Below are 16,633 nucleotides of genomic sequence, written 5' to 3' on the forward strand. Positions count from 1 at the left end.
CACTCTCTCCATAAAACAATTTCATTTCATCTCATATTTTCTACCTAAGCAACTCAATGAAAAAAAAAAAAACATTTGAATATTCTGTTCTTGTTTCCCACCTCAGTGCCCCCAAGCATTAAGGATCATGGCAGTGAGTCTCTTTCTGTAGTTAATGTGAGAGAGGGGACCTCAGTGTCACTGGAATGCGAGTCAAATGCTGTCCCTCCTCCAGTCATCACCTGGTCCAAGAATGGGCGGACGATAACAGATTCTACTCATGTGGAGATCTTAACTGGTGGACAAACGCTGCACATCAAGCGAGCCGAGGTGCATCTTTGGTCCTTGTCTGAGGGTTGTGCCTCCATGGTGGGGTTGTGGAAAAGATAACTGGCAGCAGCCTACCCCTCTTACTACAGTGAACAGTGCTGTTCGTGGGAAAGTGCATGGTCAATACCACTGAACTTATTTTCATTTTTATTTTTTATTTATTTTTTAATTAATTTTTTATTTAATTTAATAAAATATTCCACCTCCTCCCCTCCTCCCATTTCCCTCCCACTCCCTCTCCCCCTCCCTCTCCAATCCTAAGAGCAGTCAGGGTACCCTGCCCTGTGGGAAGTCCAAGGTCCTCCCCCCTCCATCCAGGTCTAGGAAGGTGAGCATCCAAACAGACTAGGCTCCCACAAGGTCAGTCCATGTAGTAGAATCAAAACTCAGTGCCATTGTCCTTGGCTTCTCAGTCAGCCCTCATTGTCAGTCACAATCAGAAAGTCCAGTTTGATCACATGCTCCATCAATCCCAGTCCAGCTGGCCTTGGTGAGCTCCCATTAGATCAGTCCCATTGTCTCAGTTGGTGGACACACCCCTCACAGTCCTGACTTCCTTGCTCATGTTCTCCCTCCTTCTGCTCCTCATTTGGACCTTGGGAGCTCAGTCCAGTGCTCCAATGTGGGTCTCTGTCTCTATCTCCATCCATCACCGGATGAAGGTTCTATGGTGATATGCACGATATTCGTCAGTGTGGCTATAGGATAAGGCCAGTTCAGGCCCCCTCTCCTCTGCTGCCCACAGAACTAGTTAGGGAAATCCCCTTGGACACCTGGGAACCCCTCTAGAGCCAAGACTCTAGCCAACCCTAAAATGGTTCCCTTGGTTAGGATAACTACTTCCCTGCTCCCATATCCACCCTTCCTTCATCTCAATTTTCTCATTCCCCCAAGCCCTCCCCAATCCTCCCCTACTCCCTTCTCTCTCCCCATCTCCCCTTTCCCCCAATACACCCCCACCCCCTCCTCATTTTTAAAAGAAACAAAGAAACAGGATTTCTGGAGGCAACTAGAAGTGGGGCAGTTGAGCGTACAGATGACTGATGATTTATTTAATCTACTCGAGAACCTTGTGGTTGGTCATCTATCACCTAATGGAGCACATACAATAGTATCTTTTTCTTTTAGGTGTCTGACACAGGCCAGTATGTATGTAGAGCTATAAATGTAGCAGGACGAGATGATAAAAATTTCCACCTCAATGTATATGGTGAGCATTTGCCTCTAATACAACTCTCTTTCCCCTAGATATGCAAATGAAAGACCTTGTCTTGAATGAACTTAATGAAGGTGTGCAATCTGCTTCTGTCTTCTTACAGTGCCTCCCATTATTGAAGGGCCTGAAAGAGAAGTCATTGTGGAAACAGTCAGCAACCCAGTGACATTGACATGTGATGCCACTGGGATCCCCCCTCCCACCATAACATGGTTAAAGAACCACAAGCCTATAGGTAACACACTTGAACATTTTTGTGGTTGCCTCGTTTTGCCCTTGATTTACTACATTTATAAAATAGCAGATTTTCAGATTTTGTGTTCATGGCTGCGGTTAGTTCAAGAAAGCCTAATATTCTGAAATATAAACTTATCAAGTGGATTCCTGACTAAACATTTGCTTTGTTGGGGTACTGCACATTGAGGCTAGGACCTTGTGCATTCAAGGCAAGGCCTCTGCCTCCGCAGTGTACCCCAGCATTTCCAAGAGTTTTGATTTTGAGGCAGGAGCTGGCTAAGTAGCCCAGGCTAGCCTGGAACTTTCCATACTATTGACTCTGCCTCTCCGATATCTGAGATTATAGACCTGCACGGCCCATCATAAAGGAATACTTTTTAAATTTTTCATGTTTCAAAAGTATTCTCATTAAAAATACAGAGGGAGAACTTTTAAGGAACGTATATTTGTTTTGTAAAAAAGAGTGGCTTTAAATGTTCTTTCTTTCTTTTTCCCTCTTTATTTCTACCTGTAGAGAATTCTGACCCCCTCGAGGTTCACATTTTGTCTGGGGGAACCAAACTGCAAATTGCCAGACCTCAGCGTGCCGACAGTGGAAACTACACCTGTGTTGCGTCCAATATGGAGGGAAAGGCTCAGAAAAACTATATCCTGTCCCTTCAGGGTAAGTTAAATGCACTGTGGTCTGTCCTTTCTTTGTCATATTCCATCTAGACTACAAATGGTCTGTATTAAAAGAGACTCTTGGTCATAGACTATGATATCTATATGTCACTGAAAATATTGACACCTTTTTGTATGCATTTACCAGTGGATTCTATTTTCATGGAGAAGCACATAAATACGGGAGGAAAACACAGCAGAATTTAGTCTATCTACCTAAATTTGCTTTATTTTTAATGAAAACATTTCATTATTCTGATATAATCTATGGAACTGTTATTTTCTATTTGTTATAATTTATGTTCATACTAAGACTTTAATCTGTTCTTATTTTTATAGATATGTAAGATTTAATTCATGAGATTTGCTATTGCTTAATCACAGGTGAAAGAATAATTAAATTTCAAATGATGATTAGTCTTGCACAGTTTTGTACTGAAAGTAAGGAAAATTAATTCACCTGGTAAATATTTATTTATCCTTGTTTTAAATTGTGGCATAGTGTTAAGGAAAACTTGTTGCTTTTTTGATTTTCAGTAAACCTCTCAGTGATATATTTGATTCAAAATGACATAGAAGTCTCACTTCCTGATTTCATTACCATTGCTAAAAAAATTCTAATGAATTATACTCTTGATCTTAATATATCTGCTGTTGCTGTGTTGAAGCTAACACCCTGAAAATATAGACAAAAAAAGTTTGATTAGTGATCTCTTTAATAACCTCTGATGCTTTGAGATTTCCGAGACAGGAAGGGGAAAGTGGTACTCAGTGATGCAGTATCTTATTGGGGCTGGCAGGATGTCTAAGTCATTGCCTAAGTCAAAGACATTGGCCATCAAGTCTGAGCATCTGAGTTAGAGCCTATGGACCCACACAGTGAAAAGAGGGAACCAACTCCCACAAGCTGTCCTCTGACTTCCACACATGCACTGTGCCACACATGTGTCCACATACATACAAACACATACAGAAAGTAAACAAAATGTAATTTATAACTAAAGAAAAAGAAATAAATTGCATACTGTCTTATGCATATGCATCAATAATAAATTATATAAATCATAAAGTATGTGATGTTATGATGTGACCAAACTTTCCTAAAATTTGTTTTAATATATTTACATAATGTCTTAAAACTAAGGATATTACAAAATAAAGCAGTTAATTAAGACAAGTCTCATTAGTGTATCTAGTGACAATTTCTTTAATACCCTAACTTCTGCCAAATTTTTACAATATCCCTGGTTAACTAAAATGACATTTAGAAGGACAACACAGTGCTGTGCTAGTAAACAGTTAATAATTAACTCTCCAATGAAAAAGATCCTGATACGTAGCCATGATGTGTCAATTTCCTGGTATGTGTATGCCTAGCTTGGTCTATTTCCAGCTGTCATAATGGCAGTGAATATGGGGTAGGGAAGTCTTGCCACATGGGTTCCTGTGATCAAATATGAGCTGCTCCTGGAACATCTCTGTAATTCTAGAACAGGAGCTCAAAAGTATTCCTTTCTGACCTCTAAAGAATTGTCTTACAGTGTATCATTTTACCTAAGGGTATGTCTGCACCACAGGCATGCCTGGTGCCCAGAGCCAAGAAGACATTGGATCCCCTGGAACTGGAGTTACAGGTGGTTGTGAGCAGCCATGTGGGTGCTGGGAATTCAATTTGGTTTTCTGATTATTATCAATATATTTAATATACACTAAGGATATCTAGATAAAAAGAACAGAAACTATTAGAGACTTAATAGCATAATATGTACATCAATTTTTCAGAATAAATAGTAAAGTAGATAATAGACAAGTAATTAATATATAACCTGACCTGAGACCTTTATGCCAAAATGTTTTAAAGGTTGATTTCCTGAACTACATAAATTACAAACAATCCATCTGAGACTTAATCTGAGGATTATTCCATTAAATTACGCAAAAGATCAATCTGTCACCCGTTCCTATGACTAAATAGTTTCAGGACTATCAGAAACATTGCAGTAATTTGGTGCCTTTATTTTTCTTATTTAAAAATAATTTATGAAGGTAATAAAAGGCCCGCACTAACCTTGGAAGAATTCTGATTTAGAAATGACATGTTCTGAGCCAGTGAGGTGGATAAGCAGGTAAACATGCCACCAAAGTAATGACCCGAGTTCAACCCCTGAGATCCACAGAGTGTAAGGAGATAATCAGCTCCCACAGGTTGCCCTATGTTCTGTGCATGCATGAACACACCAGAAGGCAACTTATGTGCATGTACACACACACACACACACACACACACACACAAGTGTTACAACAACAAAAAAGAAATGATATGTTCCAGTATTCTGTCACATTCATGAGCGCTTATATCCTTATACTTTGCTAATGAAAATCTTAATTCTCTCAAGTTCCCCCAAGCATTGCTGGTGCTGAAGTTCCAAGTGAAGTCAGTGTCCTCCTCGGAGAAAATGTTGAGCTGGTCTGCAATGCAGATGGCATTCCCACCCCACGTCTTCAGTGGCTTAGAGATGGAAAACCCATAGTGAATGGTGAAACAGAAAGAATCAGGTATGTTTAAAATAAATCTTTGCTTGATAAATTGTACGATCTTTCACGGTGCTCTATGCTTCACATTTTACACGAATAATACTTGCTGCTGTTACAGTTTGTTTTCGACTGATGTGATAAACACCAATAATAACTTCGAGAGGGAAGAGTTTGTTTCATTTTACAGCTTATAGTGCATCTCAAAATGAAGTCTAGCCAAGGCCAGAAGCTGGGGGCAGGCACTGAAATGGAGACCATAGAAGAATGTTACTTACTGACTTGTTCCTCATGGCTTGTTCATTCTGCTTTCTCATACCACCCAGGACCACCTACCCAGAGGTGGCACTGCCAACACTGAACTGGACCTTCACACATCAACCGTTAATCAAGAAAATGTCCCCACAGAAATGTCCACAGGAAAATCTGATGAAGGCAATTACTCTATTAAAGCTCCCACTTCCTAGATATGTCTAGGTGTGGCGCCTGCACCACCTGAATCTGTGGTTGGGCAAGGGTCTGGGGATTAAAGAACACACAGAGACATGGGCTACTCTTGAAACAAGAATGCCAATTTTATTGTATTCCAGGGAAGCTTATATAATGTTCTCCTTGATTAGTGGCCGCGCCTTAGCTCTCAGGATTTTCTACTGCAAGCCCACCAGAAACCACTTCCTTTTTATCAGGAACTCATTAGGAACTCCAAGCAGCTGCAAGCAAAGGAAAACAAGTTGTTTACTCTGGCCGGCAAGGGATCATAGAAAGTTTAGAGTCTGAGGGTCTGCAGCCCCTAACAGCTCCTCCTTTTCAATATAATTAGACCAGGCTTGTCTTAGGTTGCAGAAGCACAGATTCACATCTTACCTGTCCCCAAGAACACTTGCCTCAGGACGCAACCTCTGTCTTAGGTTGATTGTGACAGGCTCCTGTCTTACTCATCTCTGGCTCACTGGCCTTCTCGCAGCATGTTGACCCATAGTACACTCGGAGGAAGCCCGCTTACTTGAGCAAACATTAATTTCTTAGTAGTGATATTACATCACTGCTATTGTTGTTGTTGTTGCTACTGCTGCTGCTGCTGCCTGTTATAAAGGCAGAGCACTAAAAACCCTCAAGCAACGAGAGTTCCTAGGGCAACAGTCCCAGACCAGCTTTTCAGCAGTCCTAGGCTATAAAGAATGCCCTTAGTTTTGTGCAAGGTGATAGATATGGGTCTATTTTCATTCTTCTGCATCCAGTTATGCTAGCACCATTTGTTAAATATGCTTTTTTTCCATTTGATATTTTTTGCTTCTTTGTCAAAAATCAGGTGTTCAAAGGTGTATGGATTAATATCCAGTCTTTGATTCAGTTCCATTGGTCCTCCTGTCTGTTTTTATGCCAATACCAGGCTGTTTTCAGTACTGTAGCTCTATAGTAGAGTTTGAAGTCAGGGATTGTAATGCCTCCAGAAGTTCTTTTATTGTACAGGACTGTTTTGGCTATCCAGGGACTTTTGCTTTTCCATATAAGGTTAAGAATGCCCTTAGTCAGAAAATCTATGAGAGTGGGAGGAACACAAGCCTCATTAATCTCAAGAGACACAGTAAAATTAAGAAATTGTGTGTTCCATGGTTCCTTAAGAATTCAACTGGCTGACAGTAGCACTAAGTTCCTGACGGGCCCCAGGCATGACACAAATATGATGGAAGAAAGGGAAACAACTAACCATATGCAAGTCCCACAAGAAACCTAACTGCTCTTGTCAAAGGGTGGTCTGTAGGGTAAGTTGAAAAATGCCCTGGTGAATATGCTCATTAAGGGAATGTTGGGTCTCTAAGGCAGTGGCAACCTGTCTGGCTAGGGAATCAACAGTGCTAACCACAACTGCCTTCTGGCTGATGGCAATTCCAGCTGCCATGGTGGAGGCTTCAGCAGTGACAGTAGCGGCCACTACAGCTGAGGTGATCCCAGCTGATTCATTAGGACAGTTGCCAAGCCTGGAACCTGGACCACAGCGGCAGTCTTCTTCTTCACCCAACAGCTGCTTAAATGGCATGAAACTTGAGAGCAATTAAGGGTAAAATCATTCAAGGTATGGTTAGTTAAAAGAAAGAAAAATGGCCCTGACATACAGACAGTTGCATGAAAAGTCGTATTTTGACTCCGGTTTAACTGCAAGGTATTTTACTTGGGGCATTCCATTTTGCTGTGTCTCATACAATTCTCTTGATAATCAGACATCCAAATGAAATAATCCCCTCCACTAAGCACTGCCCTACAAAGCTGCATACAATCACTAGGAATCAAATTTTGATCCCTGTAGGACCAATGCAGCAGTAAAGGGAGCTTGTGACCCATAAGTGGTTACGGCCTCTTTATGCTGTCTTACATCCGTAAACTGAAACTGCTGATGTAGCCTCTGCCTATTCACCTGAGGATCCCCAGGTTCCATAACAGGGAAAGCCTGGATATTTCTACACTTAAGTTCTGCCAATTGTCTCTGCAACTCTCCTACTTCCCTCTCACTAGCTTAAAGGGCAGTTGTTTGTAAAAGGGATTCTTTCTCCTGGGGCGGGGCAAGAGAGTAGACGCAGTCCTGAGAGATGACTTGGAATCACTACTATCTGAGGTCCAAGTCTCCTCAAGCTCCTTCCCTTTGGATCTCCTTTGCATGATGCCAGGGACTCTCCATCCTGGACATTCTCCAGCATCCCAACAGCTTCCCCAACCTGCTCCTCAACCCCACAGCCTTCAGTATGTATAGACTCTTCAACCAGCCCTCATAGGGAAAAACGTGGCAATTGAGACAATCATTTAGGAATTTAGACATAGTTCTCTCCAAACCGCTTCCTGCTTCTTATTGGGTGAAGTATTTTTGTGAGATTTTTATGGAGACCTTTCAGGTGGTCTTGGTCTATCAAACCACATTAGTCTGGAAACAATCTACAGGTTCTCATCTTCTGTGGAAACAAAGAAGAACGTCTTTTCCAAAGCAACTTATCCTTAGACCCAAATTCTGAAGTCAAGATACCTTTATGCTGGTTTAGCTTAGCAGCCCAAACAATGAAATGTCTCTCTGTACTTCACTTCTTCACAGTCAAAAAATTCAAAGAAAAGCCGGGCGGTGGTGGCGCACACCTTTAATCCCAGCACTTGGGAGACAGAGACAGGTGGATCTCTGTGAGTTCAAGAACAGCCTGGTCTACAAGAGATAATTCCAGGACAGGCTCCAAAACCACAGAGAAACCCTGTCTTGAAAAACAAAAAACAAACAAAAAAATTCAAAGAAAACACAATTATGTACATAATCCAGACTTTCTGTATATTTTCCATCTTTATGTAGCTTATTTTTCTGTACTCTTTTACTCTCTTACTTCTCTCTCCCAAGTCTATGTACATTTTTTTTTCTTTTAATCCCGGTATCCTGCTTTTTTTTAGTAGTACTTGCAATTCCTCTACAAGAACAGACTTGGAAGAATCTGCCCCCATTCTTACAATTCACCCTCACCTTCTCTTTGTTACGTACCTGCTGGCCAGCCTTTTGGAGGGTGTCCCTCAGAGGTGTCCCTAGTTCCCAATCCCAGTGGGGCCTCCACTTGTGGTGCCTGCACCACCTGGAACCGCAATCAGGCAAGGGTCTGGGTATTAAAGAACACACAGAGACATGGGACACTCTTGAAGCAAGTATGCCAATTTTATTGTATTCCAGGGAGGCTTATATAGTGCTCTCCTTGATTAGTGGCCACACCTAGCTCTCGGGATTTTCTACTGCAAGCCCACCAGAAACCATTTCCTTGTTATCAGGAACTGATGAGGGTTTTGTGCTCAGAGCAGCTGCAAGGATAGGGAAACAAGCTGTTTACTCTGCCTGGCAAGAGGTCATAGAAAGTTCAGGGTCTGAAGGTCTGCAGCCCCTAACATTTAAGCTTATGTGAAGCTTTCAAAACCAATCACTACAATTTGTATGTCATTTGACCTTAAATATTATTTTATGTAAAAAAGAAAAGATAACAATTTTTGAGTATTGAATATGAAAATTCTCTTCAGATAACACTCTAAAATTTATTATATCTGTATATATGAGTGTGGTGGGGTGGAGAATAAAGGGGAGATAGGGATCCTTATCATCAATTCTGTATTATAAAATCTCAGACACCCATTCATCAAAATGTTATAAAGCTGTCATAGAATATATACTTTCAGTTCTAGAATGTCCACAAGTCCGTGTCATAAAATAATTCTTTCCTATTAAGTCAAACCAGCAGCATCCCACAAAAGAGTCATCAATACCCTAGCTGTAGGCTTTTTATCTTAAAGTTATCAAACTGCATACATGTAGGGCTAATTTGATAGTAATGGGAAAAGATATAATAGCGTTATAATCCAGTTTGTCTTTATAGTGCTTTGTTCACATACCACCTTTAGCTTATCCTTATTTCCCTTTCTACAAAGAGATGAATAGCAATGCAATAGAAGATTCATGCAACTTAAGCAAATTCCTTCAGATGAACAATCTAGAATCTCATAAAGACATTTCAACACAAACATATTTACACACATATACCAGAATAATTATATGCATGGGTAGGCATAATATTGTTTAAATGTACTTTAAATATATAATTTTAACTAATATTTTAAAAGTTTAAGCATATTCTTCTAGTCAATGAATTGAATACATGCAACAAATACATATAAGCATAACTTTCCTTGTGTTTGTTTTGTATTAAAATTTAGGTATTTGCTTCTTTACAAGATTGGGTAAGCTGCCAGATAATATTTTCAGAAATATTGGGCATTTTATTTCTTTTATGTGAACATATATTATTAATTAACAAGTGTTTAGTTTTTTTTCATTCAGTGGATATAAGCCATCTTACAGATTTGATGGGACCTAAGGCCCTGAGTTTTGTACCTGGGAAGTTGAAACTTTAAATTCCTAAAGTTACTTCTTGTTATCTCCACTTGGCTATTGACTTCATCACTGTCTCATGGTGCTATAGATGTCTAGGTAAAGCAATTTATCAAGGTCACCTTTTCAAAATCACCTTAATAGCTTTGACTATGGCAGCCTGCAATTTTAATTTGCAATATATTTAAATAATGGAACTTTAAATATCACATTTTGAGAAAAGTACCATATTCAGATGTTATATTTTCAATATATGTATCAAAATATGATATTTAATAGTACACTCTAGTAGAATTTCACAGTCAGAGGTGCTGTTAAAAACCACTTTTCTTAGAATCATTGTAGATAATATTTTAAATTTCTTCCTAAAGTGTAGGAAGTTGTGCTTGGTAATTAGTGGTATGTGAATAAAATGAATAATAATCTTAACTTACATATATTTTATTATCTATTTTCATGTTTATCATTTAATTTTATGTAATTCAAAAGAAACACTTTGGCCACTTGAAAAAATTAAAAATGCATCTATATATGTAACGTCATCACCATTTAAGTAAACTATGCTATTTTATTCTTTTTCATTAAAGTATAATTAGGGTATTTGCGGTTTATTTTTGTTTATAATTTCTTCACTTGTTGTGTTCTTCAGTCTTTGTGCCAGAATTTTCAAATTTTCATTTGACTTGATAGCTCATATCAGTCACTAAGAATATAACATTCTAAAGCTGAGAGAAAGGCACCTCTGCCTGTCACGTCCCTCATCTGACTTTGTTTTCTTTTTCTTAGAGGAGGTGCTGGATATGAAAATGGTTTCCATATAATATAAGTTTTCTGAGATCACCATCCATTCCTGTGGATCTGAATTCTTTGTTTCCATGCAGTTGTGAAACAGGATGGAATCATTCCATTCCAGATGAAGGCACTGTGTTATGATGCTACATATTTTCAGAGGACACGACAAAGTTGAATGAGTTTTACAGACCCTATCCCTACATTAACATCTCGGCACTTCTGTCATGACTTTTTCTACAGCGTCACTGCAGAGGGCAGCACATTAAATGTCTACAGAGCTCTCACATCTGACATGGGGAAGTATACGTGTGTTGCTACTAACCCTGCTGGAGAAGAAGACCGAATATTTAACTTGAATGTCTATGGTAAATATGAAAATGCTACCAAGTTATAACTTTGCTGCTTTAAGAATCCATTAACGGACCGTGGGTGAAATCTAATATCTGATATTTCCTTTTGGGATGGAAAACAGAAGCGGAAATGATTTACAGGGCAACTGATCTGAACTCATACATCTTCTCTCTCACTCTGTGCATTGTATAGTTCCACCTAAAATCAGAGGTAATGAAGACGAGGCAGAGAAACTGATGGCTCTGGTGGACACGTCAGTGAATATCGAATGCAAGGCCGTGGGCACACCTCCACCGCAGATCAACTGGCTGAGGAATGGCCTTCCTCTGCCCCTCTCCTCCCACATCCGCTTGCTGTCAGCAGGGCAGGTTGTCAGGTTAGACTACATTGTGTATGATTTCCTCAGCACTTATGGCAATGGTCATTGTCAACTCTTCCCTCACCTACGCGACATTTACGAAATGCTTTTCCCTAAACTTTTACTACTGTTGTGCCACATGGTTCAGTATGTGTTCCGAAGAGGGAAGATGAGGAATGAAGAGTCAACACGGCTTTGTATTCTTATTTAAGCACTCATTTTTTAGTAAATGTGTGCACAACGGATCTTGAGAGGTGAACTGTTATCAAGTTTATATTTCTAAGAGTTATATTTTAAGCACAGGGTTACATGGTAGCATAGGAGAATATTGATAATGTTCATGTGACTTTCATGCTATCATTTTTCTCCTTTAGTGTGTTTGAAAAATCTTCCCTCTGTCAGTTGTGTTGGTTCTTAGTGGCTTGTCATTACTGCACAGTTACCTTTATACACACCATTGCAGATTGAGGTGTCTCCATTTTGTGACGATGGCCACCAGCTTTTTATCTAAAAGAAATTTCAATATAAATTTTATTGAATGCTCTGTGTATAAATCATAATTATTTGTGTTCGTTGAGTGGGATTGAGTATGAGATTCTGAGTCCTGTTTTGCAGGATCGTGAGAGCTCAGGTGTCTGACGTTGCTGTGTACACTTGTGTGGCTTCCAATAGAGCTGGCGTAGACAGTAAGCACTACAGCCTTCAAGTCCTCGGTACGTCACAGAAACAATTCTCCTACTTTGCTTCAAGTTCAGTAGCATTAAGCAACATGCCATTAGAAACTGACTTCCTCTCAGACTTGTAAAGTCAACTCTCCACTGTTAAAAAGTAATTGGTGAGAAGTATCTTGCTATTAGGGAAGAATGTGTTTTCTCCACCACCATCCCCATCCCCAGAGTATATAGTCCTGGTCCATTCCGTCTGTCAAAATTCTCTCCTAATACAGAATGAAGTCAGATGTAAAGGCTTTGATTAATTTTTTACTATGTCACACATTTTCATAACACATACTGACCACCCTCATACACCACCCTCTGATGTACCCCATCACTGCCTACCACTACCTCTTCAAAATCTCTTCCTCATGTTCCTGTCTAATGTTTTGTGACCCACTGACTCAGCTAAAGCAGGCTGTGCAATTATGAGGTAATGATACAACTATTATCTTTAGTTGTATACTCACTGCCTAAGTCCACCAGGTTTCCCTGGATGGATAACTTCAGGACACAGTGGGCTGGACCTTCTTACAGCAATCACTAATCAAGGAAAAGTCCCACGGTCATGCCCACAGGTCAATCTAATGGAGGTAATTTTCTCAATTGAGTTTCCCTCTTTCCAAGTGACTATTTTATGTTGCCAAAGCTAACCAAAATAAGGCCTCTTCTTGTGCAGTGCTCCCAGATGTTAAGGGGAGTTGTATAAATGACTTTTTTAGTGCTGAGCTCTAATTTATTCTCAGCAGCTTGGGAAATCATGAGTCTCTGAATTCATCACTTTTCACTGCAAGGACAGGCTTCTTTGATTTGGGTTAATGTAACTTCTGTCTATGATATGGTGATAGATATTTAAAAGGCAGTTTGATGTAATTTAATTAAACAATGGTAATAAGTTCTCCATTTGAGCTTACAACCTCCTCAGTCAATACAATACCAGATATGAGCTTCTTCTTAAATTTAATCCAATTGGTTGGTAAACCCTATGCCAGTGTTGCATAGGTTGCTCCTTGCCCAGCAAGTTGGCTTTTCAGTTTTGAGGATGGATTCACAGCTGAGTAAACCACCTGCTTCCCTTTCTCCCCTAGCAGCCGGCACTATACCTGCTAGAACACTAAAAGCTAGCCAGTGAGGAGGACACTTGCATCTCATCTGTAGTTTGCTTTTTCTGTGTCGCCTGTAGCAATATGATCTTATACTCTAGTTCTGGTGGGCTACCAAAGGGGCTGGCAAGAGCCTAATTGTTTGCGAGGCCATGGAGCCTGCCTGACCAATTACTGTGGTGGTATCTTACTTCTGGGACTGGGAATTCTGCTTAGTATGTGCTGTTTCTAGGAGCATCATTACTTAGCCATGCAGGGTAACTCTATTTAGTCTTTCTTCTGTGTTTTTTTTTTTTCATTTAGATTATAAGATAGTAGCTTTCTATATGACTTTCTCATACACCCTTCATGTTGGCTCATCTACCTCAGCTGTCACTCTCATCTCTCCACCCCCCATCTCCCTTTGTAATGTGAGGGCCTTCTTGTTGGGGTTTCTGTTCTGCCCAGTTCCCACAGCCGTTTAGGTCCCAAAGAAATCACACAGAGATCTACATAAGTTATAAACTGATTGGCCCATTAGCTCAAGCTTTGTATTAGCTCTTATAACTTATATTAGCCCATTGTTCTATTATATGTTAGCCACATGGCTCAGTACCTTTTCAGCAGGGCAGGTCACATCCTGTTTCTTTGGTGTCTGGTCAGGACTGGGGAGGAATGGGCTTCCTCCTTCCCAGAATTCTCCTGTTCTCATTGACCCACCTCTACTTCCTGTCTGATTGTCCCACCTATACTTCCTGCCTGGCTACTGGTCAATCAGCATTTATTTAAAACATAATTGACAGAATACAGACAATTGTCCTGCACCACTCCTGCCCAAATCATTCCATCCTTAGTATTCGCACTCTGTACTATTTCTCCCCACTTAAAGAATGCCCTATGCCACCTTCCTAGTATTGTGGCTTCATGTGTACTCCATGTCAAACAAACACAACTAACATTTCAAAAATAGTATTTAAATCCAGACAGAGGATTTTTGGTTCATTCACACAGAAAAAAAAATTAAACATATTTTTAAATAATATTAGCAATTCATTTAGAGATATAAAATTTGAGTGAATGTATTTGTATTTATGAGATGCTGTGGATTACTATTTCATGTTTCTCAATTTGTAATAACATTTTAGAACAACCCTGATAACCAGGAACTGCAATTTGTGATGTATATAAAGCTTAATCTACTACTATGTGCTCCATAAAGTCATTGAAAATATACTTTCGAATTACTACAAGAACTACTGTACATGAGAACAAATTAAAGAAATAATGCTACCTAGTTGAAAATGTAAACAAATTATAATACACATTGAGTGTATATTCAATAGGAAAGCAATATTCAGGCTTCTTTGCTAATCTATGGAAGATTAATAATTAACCTAACCATTAAATAGGTTTACAATAAATCCATAAACTTATTCTATGCTATCTTAAAACACATCATTTCCATGAGTGTAGAGTAATACAGACTTATTTAATTACTGTTGTATAAATTCATTGCAAATTGTAATGAATATATCAGTTTTACCTGACTTATTTTCTATGTAGTGCCACCAAATATGGACAATGCGATGGGAACAGAGGAAATCACCATTGTCAAAGGCAGTTCTACCTCCATGACGTGCTTTACAGATGGAACCCCAACTCCAAGTATGTCTTGGTTCAGAGATGGCCAGCCTCTGGTGCTTGATGCTCATCTGACCATCAGTACTCAAGGGATGGTCCTTCAGCTCATCAAGGCAGAACCTGAAGATGCTGGAAAGTACACCTGTGTGGCCTCAAATGACGCTGGAGAAATCAGCAAGCATTTTGTCTTGAAAGTCCTAGGTACATAACTATCCTGATAAGTACAGAACATTTAAGAACTCAGTGGCAGTCAAGACTTGGATAACGAGTCTTAGAATCATTCTTTGTGGGACAAACTTTAATGAAAACTTTACTGCCTTTCTGTTTCTGTTCTTTAATTCTTCTAAAGTATGTTGGAAATGAATGCTGAGTTTTTGTCTTTGTCTGAAAATATAAAAACTCCTATTTCTAAGAATTTAGTCATTGGAAAAGCATGATACTCTATTAATATCAGGCATTTTAATGAGTGTCAGTTTGCCTGTTTGCACATGCATGTGTGCAGTGTGGAGGTAAGTGTGTCCACGCAAAGACCTGGAGTTAAGGTTAAATATTGTCCTCAATTGTTCTCTACTCTATTTTTTGAGGCAAGATCTTTATCTGTACCTGGAGTCTTGCTGGCCATCTACTTACTAGGAGATCCCCCACTCATGTCTTCTGAGAGTTGTGATCCCAGGTGCCACCATGTCTACCCTGCTTTCACGGGGGTTCTGGGGATCCTGACTCTAGTCCTCATGCTTTCCAGACAGCCAGTTCACCTACTGGCCCATCTACCAAGGACCTGGTAGATAACTTCTGAGCTTTTCCTAAGAATTTAAAGCACATTTGATAATGGAAATTGGATTAAATATGATAATATTTTTTACCATTGTCCCAAATAGTCTTAGATTATCCAATTTTAAGACTATAGTCAAACAATCAATTAGAATAGCCAAGTTTTAGTTACTCGTGTGTACATTGAAAGGAAATACTTTAAGTTTATAACCCAACATCTTACCAGCAAAAACAATCATTAAAACAGATTGCAGTTTTCCTGTGTAAGGAACATCTTGACAGTGGACAGAAAAGGAGAATAAATGAAACTACCTATTACAATAGTCAAAACTTTTTGTGCTCCCCCCCACTATGATGTTGGGGAATTGCCATACTTCTTTCATAGCACAGACATTTTCCCTACTGAGAACAGCAAAAAAGAATTTTGGCAGGAGCCTTGGATAGGAAAGGCTAGCATATGTTTTCAGAGTGTTCTGTAATCTTTCTCAGGGCACCTATTAAAATTCAATTATTTATGTGACTTTGAAAGTTGTCTTTATCCCTAGTTAAATTTTATGATGGTGAACGCAGCATGCATCTTACTCATTGCTGGTGCCCAGTACCTAGTATGACGTCTAACATGCCAGAAATTCTTAATATGTCTTGTTGGATTGAATCAAAGCCAAACTAGATACTTCTGAGCTGTGCTAATGGGAGTTTTAACTGTAGAGGGAGGCAGGACAATCTGTAAATAAACCTAGTGAGATGCTAGACTATATCTGCATCTTCAAAAGGGAAAGGTGACGGCAGAAGAAATTTTTCTAGGCTATTTAGAAACCTAAAACAACCCAAAATTGTTTGGAGTTGTACACGTGAGCCAGACAGGTTACAAATCCCTAGATAGCAGTTTGCCATCATGAATAACAATGGATGAGATAATGTGACCTCTAGCACCAAAACCCACAAAAGAACAAACAAAAACTTTTGCTTTAAAGGGGCAAATAGGTGGAACAATTACAGATGTCCCTTAAAAATCAACCAAACAAAAAGGCTGAGCCTATGTCTAATGAACTACTGTGCATAGCCTGGGCAATG

General features: G+C 39.4%; 1 protein-coding gene across 1 annotated transcript in view; it reads left to right on the plus strand.

Moving 5' to 3' along the window:
* Window positions 1-16,633, plus strand: part of Hmcn1 (hemicentin 1) — a 456,088-nt gene that overhangs the window by 359,722 nt on the left and 79,733 nt on the right. Inside the window, exons 60-68 of the mRNA XM_057769675.1 lie at window positions 107-309; window positions 1,438-1,519; window positions 1,629-1,760; window positions 2,277-2,426; window positions 4,822-4,981; window positions 10,884-11,008; window positions 11,187-11,370; window positions 11,968-12,065; window positions 14,711-14,989. Of these exons, the coding sequence (XP_057625658.1) occupies window positions 107-309; window positions 1,438-1,519; window positions 1,629-1,760; window positions 2,277-2,426; window positions 4,822-4,981; window positions 10,884-11,008; window positions 11,187-11,370; window positions 11,968-12,065; window positions 14,711-14,989 (1,413 nt within the window). The remainder of the gene's footprint in view (window positions 1-106; window positions 310-1,437; window positions 1,520-1,628; window positions 1,761-2,276; window positions 2,427-4,821; window positions 4,982-10,883; window positions 11,009-11,186; window positions 11,371-11,967; window positions 12,066-14,710; window positions 14,990-16,633) is intronic.

Source organism: Chionomys nivalis, chromosome 5 (assembly GCF_950005125.1).
Source record: "Chionomys nivalis chromosome 5, mChiNiv1.1, whole genome shotgun sequence".
Lineage (NCBI taxonomy): Eukaryota > Metazoa > Chordata > Mammalia > Rodentia > Cricetidae > Chionomys > Chionomys nivalis.